Source organism: Sceloporus occidentalis, unplaced genomic scaffold, assembly GCF_023333645.1.
Source record: "Sceloporus occidentalis isolate IW3139 unplaced genomic scaffold, rSceOcc1.0.p SCAF_6, whole genome shotgun sequence".
Lineage (NCBI taxonomy): Eukaryota > Metazoa > Chordata > Lepidosauria > Squamata > Phrynosomatidae > Sceloporus > Sceloporus occidentalis.
Window position 1 is genome coordinate 29,719,394 of NW_028316986.1, and position 15,375 is coordinate 29,734,768.

At 41.2% G+C, this 15,375-nt stretch overlaps 1 protein-coding gene across 5 annotated transcripts in view; it reads right to left on the reverse strand.

The window, feature by feature from the left end:
- Window positions 1–15,375, reverse strand: part of MTA3 (metastasis associated 1 family member 3) — a 215,477-nt gene that overhangs the window by 45,284 nt on the left and 154,818 nt on the right. Inside the window, exons 19-20 of one of the 5 annotated variants that reach the window (XM_089529190.1) lie at window positions 6,735–10,494; window positions 5,320–6,366 (exon numbers count right to left, since the gene is read on the reverse strand). The exons of 1 other annotated variant lie outside the window; for it this stretch is intronic. In XM_089529190.1, the coding sequence (XP_089385316.1) occupies window positions 10,344–10,494 (151 nt within the window). In that variant the 3' untranslated portion in view covers window positions 5,320–6,366; window positions 6,735–10,343. Of the gene's footprint in view, window positions 1–5,319; window positions 6,367–6,734; window positions 10,495–15,375 lie in introns of those variants that run through there. 3 more of the 5 variants (XM_089529185.1, XM_089529189.1, XM_089529188.1) reach the window with 3 other exon arrangements.

The window sequence follows — 15,375 nt, forward strand, 5'->3', positions numbered from 1 at the left end:
TCACAGCTTGCCTTTCCTCACCCTGAAAGGACTCCTGGGAGTCCTTTCAGTATGAAGAAAGGCACAGGAAGGAGAGGGCAGGCAGACTCCTCCTCTCTGGGGAGCTTTCCTGGTCCTGAGGCGTCCTTCCAGGGACACTTCAGGTCTGGCAAACCTCCTCAGAAAGGAGAAGGGGTCGCGGGCCGACTCCTACTCCTCCATGCCGGTCTTTGCTTTCCCTTCTTCCCTTCCCTTTCCCTCAAAGGGCTCCATAGAGCCCTTTGGGGGAAAGAGAAGATCTGCCCCCACAGAAGTCGCTGCAGAGGAAGCAAGAGATAAGCAGGGAGGGAGGGAGGGAGGGAGGGAGGGGGGAATTGATGGACTTTTGTCCTCAATGGCGGCGTGGGTACATGCATGCCATCATTGGGGACAAAATGACTCTCCGAATTATCCGACATTTTCGGGTATACGACTATCAGTCAGTCCCGTTTATGTCAGATAATCGAGACTCTACTGTACTAGGGGAAATGCATACACCAAAAAATGGATACAAATATTTGTGTGAATCAAAATAGGCTTATCATTTGAGAGTATGGACTTTACTTATACCATGGAGTGGCCTCACCAGTTGCCCTCATCTGTCAGTTTACACTCTTCCCATTTCCCTTCCAACTCAGATGAAGGGTGGGTCTACACCAGCCAGAATACCCTGGTTTGCTCCTGGAGTATTCTCACCCCCAAAGCTGCCCCTAATTCCCCCTGTTGCCTGGGCACTCCAGAGTGAAACTGGAGGAGTGGTTATACATGTCCCACTCACCTGACACTGCTGGCAATGTCATTCCCTTTGAGGGTTTTAAAAAAATGAGGCACCAGGTATTAATCACTTGGCTGACATCATGTTGTGACCTCAGAGGGAGAGCCTTGTGCCAGCAGTGGTGGTGGCACTGGCCAGTACAGTGAGCCACATGTGTAAACAGTCACATGATGTCAGTCCGGAGTACTCCTGATTTTCCTGGCTAATCCAAAGCAAAAGGTACATTATTTTAACCTGGGATAAAGCCGAGATGGCCTAGGTTCAATGGTCCAAAGCACACTGCAGAAATAATCCAGTTTGAGACTGCTTTAACTACCATGGTTCAATGCTAGAGAATTCTGGGAACTGTAGCTTTGTGCCACAATAACCCAGGACTCCATAGCACTGAGCCAGTTAATGCAGTCTCACACTGGATTATTTCTGCAGTGTGTTTTGGACCAATGTAGAACTTGCCTCATGTCATGAACACAGTCTGCAGTCAAATCAGTGTGATGGAGGCAGTGAGGGCAGGGGGAAAGTGGTTTAAATGACCCATGTAGACACAGCCAAAGTGATGGTAGCCCTGCTCGCATGTTGCTGGTAGAAGAAAGAGTAGGGTAGAAGAAAGAGTAGAATTAATTTTTTGCTCTTTCACAAACCTTGGAGTCCATCCTCCACTGCAAGCCAATTGATAAGTTTTTCTTGTGCACATATTGTGCCTTTCTAGATTTTTTAAAAAGAGGAGCACTCACAGCCCACTACTCCCATAGAATAAAGGAAACCCAATGGGAGTAGAGGGGACAATTATTCAAGCCATTCTGAAACAAGTTACCCATAGTCCTGGCCATTAGTCCTGGCCATTGATACAAACCTAAAGTCCTGATCAGTTACTGGTAGAAAAGAGATATACTATTAGCGTTCTTCATTCAGCTTCAAATCATTTCATAGGAAAGTATCATAGAAACAATCTTTGGCCCGGTACAGATTAGGAGAAAGGGACGGCCAGAGGCTGTCTCCTTCTCCTCTGGATCGTTGCCGCGACATTGCCAAGGCACCATTTGCACCCTGAGGCGTTGTGGTGACATCATGCACACACCACACTGTTCGGACATAGGGCATGTGTGACATCATCGATACGCACACCATGTAGACGGCAGTGCATAACAATGGCTGCGCACTTCCAAGCCCTAGTTTTGGCCCGGTTTGTATCGGGTCTTTATTATCTTTAGGGCATCAACGCAGATCCGTGAGAACAAAGAGTCAGGGTGAATTTATTTTCAGAGACTTTCTGAAAAAATTAGGGAGCTGGTTTCCAACTGATCAAGGGTTTAAAGTCCTGGAACTTTGGCTCCAGCCACTGACTCACTCCTACATGCTCTGCAGAGCAGACAAAAGAGCAATTTAACCCACTTTGTGCTAATCCTTTCTGCCAGAAGGATTAAGGACCTTTATGCACCACAGCTACTCACTGTCTTTCGTCCCCATTTTTTCTTGTACACAGATGAAAGTGGGCAGCTAAAATGAACAAGAGAACACTTGCAGCACTTTCTCTGTTGAAGAGTACCTGCCATCTTGCTGGCAATGCATAACCTGGATTTGCAGCCTCTTTCTTCAACACTATAATATTCTCAGTTCTCAACTCTTGTTTCTAACAAAGCATCCATATTTAGGGAAGAATCATAGAATCATTTACAGAGGTCTTGTGTTGGCTCAATTGGTAGATTCTTTATTTCATGTTTTGCCCCAAACCCTTTGTTTTCCTTATGGTTCAGCATGACCTGCTCAGATAAATTTGGCAAAGAAAATAGTCTAAAGGTCTATTAGAAATCTTTGGAAAGAAGCCAAACCTAGAAGCCAATACTCCAGTTTAATTGATCAACATTTGTGAACACCACTCTCTAGAGCCAGCTAAAAAATAAAGAATGGAATGCCTTTTGACTGAATGATTGTTGACAAGGCCAACATTGCATTTGGTTTCTGCCAGAAGTTCCCATTAATTTCTCAAAAGGATTAGGCAAAAGACTTTAACCTTGAGGCTAGTGCTATATATATATATATATCTGAGGCCTGGTTTCTGTCTTCAATATTTCCATTTATATGCTAATACATTTAATAGGTTTCCATTACCTCAGGTATTTCTGGCATGTCTTTCTCTGGCCTCCAAAATGTTCCACATCACATCTTCTATTCAAGCATTTGTGTAGGAAGGTGTGGGCTTCTTTGACATTTCCAAAACTTGCCAAGTGGAAAGAGAATGAAATATTTGTGTAACAATCAAGCTTTATTATACAGAGAGAGATTTACAGGAGTGCCCAACAATATTGGTTCTATGCAGATAACAAACATACATCACCAAACTTCCCAGACTTCCACTTTCTGCTTCTGCACAAATAAGCACATGCATTTCACTATGCAGTGCACTAGTGCATTAAATCAGAAAACAGGACTCCAGGTTTTCCACGATATGAGATGGTTACCTTATCTCAAACAGGGCAGGATACAAATTAGGTCAAAATATGAAAATTTGGGGTTAGAACAGTATAGGTCTGGTTTTATTTTCCTAATGTTTCATGGTTTGAAATTCCCTCAGTAGTATACTGAGAAGTATAAAGTTGTTGTTTTGAAGAACTAACTAGTCAGAAAATTGTTCCTTAGAATATTCTAAAATTTCCAATAGGTATAATGCATTCAGGGCCTTATATAGTTATACCTCAGTGAAGAAAGGCCATGCACTGCTGGGCCAAGACTTCTTTAACAGAAAATTTGGTACCACATACAGAAATAGCATGGAAAGGATAACATGTTCTACCAATACTACCTGAACGAGGACAGCTAAATCTTGACAAAATTCAGGCTTGGGACTAACAATGTCTTGTTTTTTTCCCCTTCTGTCTAATTGCCCTGATGAAGAAGCCAGTGTAGTTTCAAAAGCTTTCAACATGTATTTTGTGCATTTTGGTTGGCCCAATAAAACTATCACAGTATTGTGGATATTGGATGTTATTGTACTTTCCTACACGCAGCCAACACAGCTCCCCCTGGATATCTTTTATGGAAAGAATAAAGCTTTCTTCCTATGACACAAAAAAGGAGAGTAGGTCAACATATTTTGCAAACCTTTTTTTTATTCAAAACTGACAATATGCATGGGTGAAATGAAACAAAAGAGTTAGGTAAGCCTCACATAAGTAAACAAAAACCTTTTGAACCTTCTAGAGACCATTTCTTCCCAAATACATCCAAGGATTACTTTTTCTTCCATCAGTCTCCACTTTCCTTGTGATTTCTATTTTGGTGGCCAGATTTATAGATGTATGCATTGTTAGCATATGCTGGAAATAAATGGTTTGGAAAGCCTATCAGCTCTCAGGTTTTCTCAGTTTTACTGCTCAAACATGCTTGCTGTTTGATTCTGGAGGCAGCTGCTGTTTACCTTGAACGTTGTAGGCAAGCACACACAGCTGCAGTGGTATCTGCTAGACCAGAATCCTATATTTTATCAGCTCAAGCTTTATTGCATTATTTACTGCAGACATGCTGTTGCAACTGAACCCTGTGTTTGACTAGCCCTCCCTCATCATCCTCCCAATGCAGATGCTGCTAAAAAATCAACTTACAGAAATGACGAGGAAGGAAGGGGGCTCAGCAGTCACAAAAAGATTTTCTTTTAAATGAGTTTCTTTGCAATTGAGGAATGCCTTTAATTCCAATGAAAAATATACATTCAAATCTGTAACTGTACAAAAGAAAAGCCTACCAAGATGCAATCTGGATGGTTCAAAGATATTCATCTTTTTATATGATTATGATAATAATAGATAACTATTATCTGCACATTTGAATGGTTGTTGTTTTTTAAACAATAATAATGATAATTCCAGTACAATAACATTGAGTATTTTATAAGCTGGGATGTATTTATGGACTAAATATTAACTGTTGGAGACCCTAACCTCTCTCTTTTATATATTTTTGTTAGAATTATCAGGTGAAACTACTTTGGAAACTGGTATTAGGGGAAAATACATACTGGAATAGCAGCAGACACCATGGATTTGGTTATTTGGAGCATGATTAAAAATCTGTAATTAGCCTGACAACTGCAGCAAATGTGCAAGTGACTCCTACTGGAAGAAAGGAATTTCCTTTCTTTCAATGGTCCAAAGCACACTGCAGGGCCCAGTGTTATTCAACATCTTTATCAATGACTTGGATGACACAATTGGGAGCATACTTATCAAATTTGCAGATGACACCAAATTAGGAGGAATAGCTAATACTCCAGAGGACAGGATCAACATTCAAAATGTTCTGAATAGACTAGAAAGCTGGGCCAAAGTTAACAAAATGAAATTCAACACAGAGAAATGTAAGGTACTGCACTTAGGGCAGAAAAATGAAATGCACAGATATAGGATGGGTGACACCTGGCTGAATGAAACTACATGTGAAAGGGATCTGGGAGTCCAAGTGGACCACAAGTTGAACATGAGTCAGCAGTGCGATGCGGCAGCTAAAAAGGCCAATGCAATTTTAGGCTGCATCAATAAAAGTATAGTGTCTAGATCAAGAGAAGTAATAGTGCCACTGCATTCTGCTCTGGTCAGGCCCCACCTGGAATATTGTGTCCAGTTCTGGGCACCACAATTCAAAAAGGACACTGAGAAACTGGAGCGTGTATAGAGGAGGGCGACTAAAATGGTGAAAGGTCTGGAAACCTTGCCCTATGAGGAACGACTCAGGGAGCTGGGGATGTTTAGCCTGGAGAAGAGGAGGTTAAGAGGGGATATGATAGCTCTTTAAATATTTGAAAGGATGTCATATTGAGGAGGGAGCATGCATGTTTTCTGCTGCTCCAGAGAACAGGACCCGGAACAATGGATGCAAGCTACAGGAAAAGAGATTCCACCTCAACATTAGGAAGAACTTCCTGACAGTAAGGGCTGTTCGACAGTGGAACACACTCCCTCGGAGTGTAGTGGAGTCTCCTTCCTTGGAGGTCTTTAAGCAGAGGCTGGATGGCCATCTGTTGGGGATGCTTTGATTTGGATTTCCTGCATGGCAGGGGGTTGGACTGGATGGCCCGTGCGGTCTCTTCCAACTCTGATTCTATGATCCTTTCTTTACCAAAATGGGTTTATGCAATGCACATGGGATTTGCAACAAAATGTTTCCCCGTTGCTTCTTTTCCTAAAAGGAGTTCTAACCAGTCAGCCAGTATTCCTCCACCTGGATAAAACGGACTAAATCACGGCATTCTGTTTTTTCCCTAGTTACATTCATTATCCTGTGGCTACTGAGCATGCTCAAACCTCAGTGACCTGTTTTCATTTTTGTGGGTTTTACCCCCTCAGAATTTTTTTTTAATTGTAGTTTGGTCCATTCTGATATCTCCTGCTTGTTTTTCACTGGTGCTATTTGGTCTGCTCTCAGTACCTGTGTTTGCCGCTAGAGAACGATGGGGCATTGCTATTTCAGAGAAATCATTTTGTTGTGGTGGTAGTGGTTGAATACAGGAATTAGTCTATAACAAAAAAAATATGTGTGTGTATGTGTGGTGTGTATCTGTGTCTATCTGCACCATAGCCCCCATACTTTGGCGGGATACAAACCGCCATATAGTACGTATAGGATACGTACTAGGGTTAGGAAGGGCGGTGCTTCTGCACCCCCCTAACCCTAGTACGTATCCTATACGTACAAGATGGCGGCGCCCCTTCTACATGGGCGCCGCCATCTTTACGTACTGGACGCATAGCGTCCAGATGTGTCGCGGCGTCTATGACGTCGAGAGTCCGCGCCAGGCGCCTCGCGACGTCATAGAGGCGCCGCAAAAAGAAGCTCCGAAATGGAGCTTCTTTTTTGCTCCGCGCGGGAGCCGCGCGGTTTGGCTGCTGCAGCTCCCGCGCGGAGCAAACAGCGGCGGCGGGGAAGTGCCGCAAAGCGGCGGTTTGTATCCTGCCTATGACACCTCTGTGCCCAGCACTTATCATACATACTCTTGATGGAAGAGGGAACTCTTCCCAACTCTTCAAATCATTAAAAGAAAGGCAGGGTCTTAAAGAGGTAAGGCAAGAGGAAGCCGAGTGAAAGGGTGAGTGAGAAAAAGACTGGAAGAAAGAAAAAATAGGTGAGGAGAAAAAAGAAAAAGAGCACCAAGTGGGAGCAAGAAGTTTCTAAGCTTTACACTGATGGATATTTCTGCTAGCTTGTAGCAGATGTTTGAAGTCAGTAACATTTTAGAATAACAAAAATCCAGAATAATATTAGACCTTGCGTATTATTTTTCTTTTTATAAATAAAACAAAACTCAATAATAATTAATTCATACACTGCCATTAACATGAAGGGAAGAACCACAACCAGTTCAGGTCTTTTCACTGTGCATAGCTGCAGTCTCTACAGGCACTCTGATTCAAGTTACAGCACAACATAGGAGGGTCAATGGCTTACAGTTCACTCTACCACATTAGTACATGACCTTCTGAAGGAAGAGATGAGATTGGTACTTTTTTTAGCAGTTGGAGCAAAGCCTTTTATAATAGATGTAGTGATATCTCCTCCCTTAGGGTAGACAGGAAATGCAAGAATTACTGTGGGAAGGAGTTATTATAAATTCTTAGTGCCATAACTCCTAGGATTGTCCTCTTCTGGGATTGCATGTTATACTCAGTCTTTCACCTAATGCTCTTACCTTTGCAGGCTTATTCTCCTGTCTTAAATTTGAAACAGTCAGGGAACTAATTTTACTAACATCAGTGACTTGAGATGCCCAAAATATAGATGTAAAACAGTAACTAAAAATTGGTCAAAATTAGAAAATAAGAAATAGTAATGAACATCATCAGCCTGGAAGTTCCCTGTTCAGCTCTCATCTCACCTACAAACAGACATGGCAAGTTTCAAGAAGGCTGATATATCATGTGCTTTCAAGCCAAAGATAATGGTGATCACGTTGATGACACTCTTCCATTTCACAAAAGTTATCTCAGCAATGTCTGCAATAATCTGTCAAAGTAGGCCAATATCTTTCTAAGTAAGCCAATCTCACCTTCATGGCATAGATAAGGGAAAGAGCACTGAGACTGAAAAAAGAAAGCTAGCCTAAAACCATTTAACAAATTTAGGCAGAAACAACCTTTCATCCTTACTGCCCAAATCTAGGCATATTTATTCAGAAGTGCTCCCAGTGATTTAATGGAATTGGCTCCTAAGTAAATGTGTTGAAATCCTTATGTAAACCATTGCTTATATAAACAATGCCAGGATGTAGGCAAAGCTGCTACCTGCTAGATCCTAGCACTAGCCTGGAAATACTGGTACATAAATAGTAACCTATTACCAATTTATTTCAAGATTACTGATAGATAATCTCTGTGAGATGCTTATATAATTCTAAGAAGCATATACATAGGGAAACCACCATCATGAACACAGAGTCTATCAGACTGAGTAGCACTTGAATGAGATTGGCTAATATGATTCTTTTCATTTTGATAATGAGCGAAATATACAAAATAAAACCACTTCTGGACACCATAATTCAAGAAGTATATTGACAAAGTAGAATGTTTCAAGAGCAGGGTAACTAAGATGATATGAAGAATGACTTAGGGAACTGAATATGCTTAACTTGGAGAAGACTGAGAAGTGCTATGATATGTATGTGTGTGTGCATGCCATCAGATCACCTGCCAACTTGTGAAATTCATGGGTTCATAGAGGCACCTTTAAATATTTGAAGGGAATTTACTTATTTAATTTTTTAATATCCCCCTCTTTTCCCAGCATAGGACCCAGGGCAGTATAATATAGAAGATGGAGCAAGCTTGTTTTCTGCTACTCTGCAGACTAGAACAGGAATTGGTGTATTCACATTACAAGAAAAAGGATTCCACCTACATATAAGGAAGAACTCCTTAACACTAAGATCTCTTCAGCAATTGAAAAGACTACCTTGGACAGTGGTGGACTTTCCTTCTCTGGAGGTCTTTAAATAGAGGATGGATGGCCATCTGTCAGGAATACTTTAACTATATAGCCCTGCATGACAATTTTTGGCTAGATGCTCCATGTGGTCTCTTCCAACGATTTATGAGTCTACATTTAAACCTGAACTCTCTCTTATCCCAAATGAACAGATTCAATGCTGAGAGGTAACTTCTCTTCAATGGGTAAAAGAGGTGTAGTATATTTAGGGATGTGTATGCAGATCTGTTAAGAGCCATTCCTCCTCCCTGCACCATAAATCTCACATCACCCACTTGAGAGAGAGTGGAACAATCCTCACATAGGAGTTTATTACACTGGAGGAATTTCTTTTAATTTCAAACGAAAAGAAAGTGGGGCCAGAACGCATTCATGTAAAGTCGCTAGTTTAGCGAAATTACATGAATGTTCATTGCATTCGAACTGGCTCCCCATTGCCTGAATTTGCGTGTTGCAGTCTATCACGCAATAACATGAAACCCCATGATTGTGTTCAGATTGCCATTGGATTATACTTCCAGTTTCCCTTGTCTGATAAACTCCTTGGTTCTTTTGTGATAATACCTCACAGTGCCCTAAGGTGAAGAAGGATATAGAGGAATCCAAAGGCTGAAGGCCTGTGAGTGTGAAAAAGGAGCAGTGTGTGTTATGCCACTATGGGTGTTCAGTTATTGTTGCATGGCTTTGTCCTTGTTTGTGTAGCAGCTATTTCATTTGCTTATCAAAATCTGGCTGCTATCATCCATCAAGAAAGAACCTTGCCTTCTTGAGCTGCTGAAACAGACTTCAAGATTATGCAGCAATATCAATAAATAATGAGAGAAGTAAATTTAATGTTATGTTAAAAGAAAAAAGAACTGTCAGACCAGCCGCTGCTTTCATAAAATCCAACACGCTGAATTATTACTTCTTTACAGCGTTTGATAGAAAAATCACTTCCCGAGTTGGTTACTGATGATATTTGGATACCTAATGCACTCAGTCTTGGCCTGCATCCAGAATTTTCTAGGCTCATTCCATCTTCCTTTGCCTTCAAGGAACAGTTTAGCTTCTCTGCATTTCTGAAATTCAGTATGCCTTAGGGCACCCCAAAATAAAGGTTAAGACAATGCAGTCTGGTGGTTGTGCTTCAACAGACATAGCTCTGTGTTTGGAGTGGGCCAGTGCAATGTACCCAATAGCTTTTAAAGGCAAAACCACTATGGTTAAATATGTTGTTGATGAAATGTTATTTATGTGATTCATCTGGAGATAGTCTTGGCAGAAGAAAGTTCATAGATGCTGGTTTAACAGGTTGTATGAATTTGTCCTTAAAATGGGCTGCATTGATTCTCTGTGTTCTCATCAATGAGGTGCCAGCTGTGATTATAAGTGCAGTTAGAAAGGTCTATATAAATCTTGTATCCTGGCTGCCTTATCTCAAAGCAGTTCTGGCTTCCAAGGGGAAGGCCAGCACTATACTTCGCTCCTTAGATCCAACACTAAATTGTCTTTGACACAGAAAGAATGGTATTCTGTTGAGTTTCAGAAACTGCTTCTTTCCAGGGGGATGATGCTTTAAAAATAACTGCAAAATAAGATTTCACTGTTGTGGCTTCAGCTGTGAATGATTGCTCAAATTCTCTTGAGTCTCTTTGTGAGTCATAAAGGGCTTCACCTTCCTCAGAATTAAAGTGCATGGGGTCCGACAGGCTCTTTTCAGTTGTGATCGGGTAAACTGCTTACGACGTTTTCTGTACAGAAAAACAAAACAAATTGATGGAGAGGTAAATTATTTATCTATTAATATCTATCTAAAATACAAAATCCTCATTATGCGAAATAAAGGAACTGGGAATGGATGACAGAAATGGAGAATATAAGAGTTAACAAAATGAATACAGCAGATGTTAAGTTGAATAACAATGAAATATAGATACACTCAGCCCTACCCATTGGTGGGCTTGCCTTCCGTGGCTTTGAGCTTACGCAGAAGGCAAGCCCTGGCAGAAATAATGGGGCGTGTACCTATGCCATGTGCCCCATGCACCGCCATGAGCACGTGCCCCTTTATTTTTTTATGGGGCTTGAGCATACACTTCCCCCCATATGCAGAAGAGTCTGGAATGGATCCCCTGAATATGGAGAAGGTGGACTGTATTGTACCAGAACATGGAAATGTGAGTTTTTTTGGACTGCCACTCCCAGAATCCCTTAGGCTGCATGGCCAAGGAAAGTTATGATAAAAAAGGAGTTTTTCCAAACTGTGATATATAGGTCTAAAACACACTTCAGAAATAATCCAGTTTGACATCACTTTAACTGCCCTAGAATTGTAGTTCATTTTGGCACCAGAGCTCTCTGACAGAGGAGGCTAAATGTCTCACAAAATTACAAAAATTGGTAACTCTCTCAATAATTCATCCATATTGTTTTGTGGGCCATTTTAAAATAATGACTAAGCGGCTGTACAGACCAGTACTAAGTGCCAGCTTGGGGGTGGCCTGGGGGTGTGGCATTTGGATGATACATGCCCTGATACCACCCACAAGCCAGTGCCACACCGCCTGCCTGACCGCACAGCAGTTGACGTTACAGTGCTCCTTTGGTGCTGCATTGATACGCTGCATGACAAAAGGAGCATGTAAAAGTGCCGCCATGGCAGCAAGGGCATCCTTTTTCTGGGCCAAGAAGCAGCAGCATTTTGCAGCTTCATTTTGACCTGGAAAAATGCTAGATCGGGGCCGGGGTGTGCGGTTGCCACACCCTGATCCAGCACTCAAAGGGGTGGCACAGAGCTGATCCTTTGAGGTGGTCTGCTTCACCCCTAAATCCCGAACTTTAAATTCTGCTCCCCTTTATTTTAACCCCTTTTACCTTAATATTTCCCCTGATATTTCTTAATAATGGCAGTATCCAGACCAGCGCAAAGCGCTAGCCTGGATACATGCTAGGGTTGCCTCAGGGCATCCTTTCCAGATGCCCCGCAACCCTAGCACGTACCTGCGGCGTTGTAATGGTGGTGCCCCGTCTACATGGGCACCGCCATTATGACGTCACGGCCGCGCCACCTCCAAACTGAGTGGCACAGGCGTGACACATATGCGCCACTGCAGGGCACTTGTGGTGCCCTTTCAGCGGTGCCGGAAGGAGCTCCGTTTTGGAGCTCCTTTCGGCGTTTGTGTCGCTGGCACAGCCTTTACACGGCTGCACCAGTGACACAGTAGAGAAAGGGGCCAAGAGGCCCCTTTCTCTTCCTCCCCGCTGCTGTTGGGGTGTCCTTGAGGCATGAAGCCCCAAGGACACCCCTTTCCAGGCTGTGGGGAAGTGGCTTTTTGCCGCTTCCCCGAGGCCAGCAAGATCGGGGCCTCTGGGGCTGCTGCTGTGGCAGTTCAGGCCCCAATCCATCAGGGAAAGGGGCGGGTGCAGGCCACCCCAAAGGGGAGGTCTCTATCCCGCCAATATCTCCAGAACTATTAAAAATAATTATGGAGATAGGGGGCATCCTTGTCTTGTTCCTTTTTGTATCTTTATTTTTAAATATAACATTTTCATAGATTCACAGAATTTTAGAGTTGCAAGAGACCACAAGGGCCACCCAGTCCAACTCCCTGCCATGCAGGAAATCTAAATCAAAGCATCCCCGACAGATGGCCATCCAGCTTCTGCTTAAAGACCTCTAAGGAAAGAGACTCCACTACACTCCGAGGGAGTTTGCTCCACTGTCGAACAGCCCTTACTGTCGGATGTTCCTCCTAATGTTGAGGTACAATCTCTTTTTCTACAACTTGCATTCATCGTTCCGCGTTCTAGTCTCTGGAGCAGCAGAAAACAAGCTTGCTCCCTCCTCAATATGACATCCCTTCAAATATTTAAACAGGGCTATCATATCACTTCGTAACCTTCTTTTCTCCAGGCCAAACCACCCCAAGCTCTGTAAGTCATACCTCATAGGACATGGTTTCCAGACCCTTCACAATTTTAGTCACCCTCCTTTGGACACGCTCCAGTTTCTCAATGTCCTTTTTTAATTGTGGTGCCCAGAACTGGACACAATATTCCAGGTGAGACCTGACCAAAGCAGAATATAGTGGCACTATTACTTCTCTTGATCTAGACACTATACTTTTATTGATGCAGCCTAAAATTGCATTGGCCTTTTTAGCTGCCGCATCGCACTGTTGACTCATGTTCAACTTATGGTCTACTTGGACTCCTACATCCCTTTCACACGTAGTTTCATTCAGCCAGGTGTCCCCCATCCTATATCTGTGCATTTTATTTTTCTGCTCTAAGTGTAGTACCTTACATTTCTCTGTGTTGAATTTCATTTTGTTAGCTCTGCCCAGCTTTCTAGTCTATTCAGGTCATTTTGAATTTTGATCTTGTTCAAAGTGGATTTGTGTATCTGCATGAAGGTGCTATGGAAATGATGATTTCATGTAATACAGTATATCTCTTTTAATTTTTAAATAAATACATTATGCACATTTGTATTTAACTGAACATTTCCTTGTAGAAACAGCCATTGGGATATAAACAACAGTTAAATAATTAACAAACCAACAAATAATTTTGTATAAACAATGTTATAACAGTGCCCTGATTTTTTTAATGTTCTAGACTGCCTTGGATCCTGTGCAGAGAAAGGCAGGCTATAAATCAAATAAATAAATAAAATATACATGTCTACTCAGAAGTAATTTCAGTTGACATCAATGGGACTTACCCCTAGGTAAATGGATACAAAAGAAGCATGTAGCACTATTGAGACTATTGGGGGGGGGGGTCTAACATAAGGATTTTTGACTACTGTCTGTTAGAATTTTCTTTTTCTCAGTTAATCTCAAAGGTGCTACTGAATTTCTTAATATAATTTAATGCTGAAACCAACTAACAAACCAATGTCTTTGAATCCTAGGTAAATAATTATAGCTAATTTCCTGGGAGTAAGGTCCCCTGAATTTAAGAGATCTTACTTTGAAGCAGATTTTTTTTATTTTGAAAATAGACAAATAGGATTGTGAGGTCCATTATTCTCAACATGGAAGGTCCTTTAAATGGCTAGAAAGCTGTGATAGTAATTCACATTTAAGTCTGCTTTTATAAGCTATATAAATGATGATGTTCTCTAGTGGCAAAATGAAATGTCATTTGAAATGAAAACATTTTGTTTTAATGAAAGTAATACAAAAGGGTTTAAAAAAAGTATACAGACAAGGAACTTGGAAATTTGAGGCCAAGTAAATAGTTGTATTGTTAGAAAGTAAATCAGTCACTCAGCTTACTCTGCCCCATAATATCTAGTAATTTTCATTTTCATAATGGAAGTAAAAGCTAAAATAAAGCAACATATTTGGGCAGACACAGTATCTTCTTTTCTGAAACCCACCAAAGTCTTTGCTTCTGGACAGGTCCAGATTGGCTGGACTTTTGGCTGCATCAGTCCCACATCTTGTTTGAGACCCATCAAATCTCTCAAAGGTAGCCTAAATCAGTTCAGATTTGCAATGAACCTAGCACACCTATTTAGAAATCCATAAATCCTTGTTATAAGTGAAAGTTGAATTGGTGGATGTGCAAGCTCTTACACTGAATGATTATAATTCTGTCAATATAATATATGTCACTAGGCTGAAAAAGACACCCTGTCATTATATCCAGAACAATTAGTCCTGAGTTGCACAAAATCAAAAGAAAAGCATTGTGGTTCTATCAGAAAACAGTAAAATAAACATGTTGAAAATTATATTCTCTTCTGCCATCAAGTAGAACAATTTTCTCACAACTATTCTGATTGCAGATAAAAGGGAAAGGCAGTCACATGAACAAACAGAGGTTGTTTAAATGAAATATTATTTTAATCTATAGGCTCTTCTTACCCAAACACATACTCTTATGTTGATTTTCACATTCATATTGGAAATATAATACATCTATAAAATGAATACAAATAATACATGGAATCTATGTTATTTCAAGGGAGAAAGAAGCAAGGAGATCAGGAAAGGATAAAATTACATTATACACACACACACACACACACACACACATGCCTTCCTTCAAAGGCAGGCAGGCAGTGTTTTTATGGAAGGAGATTGAGTTACACATCAAATAAACAGATGATTTCCCTAGCTAGATAAGAGCCAATCAATTAGTGTAGCTATCCATCTGGAATGCTCATATTGAGACATAAAATTCTCAGGTTTTGTTCAGAAATCTAACAGCTAGAGGAGCATCCCAACCCAGGCAAACTCAGCTGTACTGGCTGTCACAAATATTCTGCTGTTGCAAGAGAATTTATGCATACCCCACTAAATTAGACAAAATGGTGCATTTATCTGTATAATATGCATATGCAAACTATATATATAATGCATTGGCTTTTACATATAATTAATCAAATTTAATAAAAATACATTTTCCATCCAGAATGGAAGACAGCAATCAAGTGCCCTGTTTGCCTGCTTCCTTTCTCAGTCTGCTGTCCAAGTGTTATTGTTGGGTGATCTTCAAGCTGGTGTCTTCATTCTAAATCTTCAGATCAGATTTGGATCACAGAGCTGTTCAAACAGAGGTTGGCCTCAGATCCTGACAATCTTCCAAACAGGGGACTGTGTTTGATAAAGCATGGC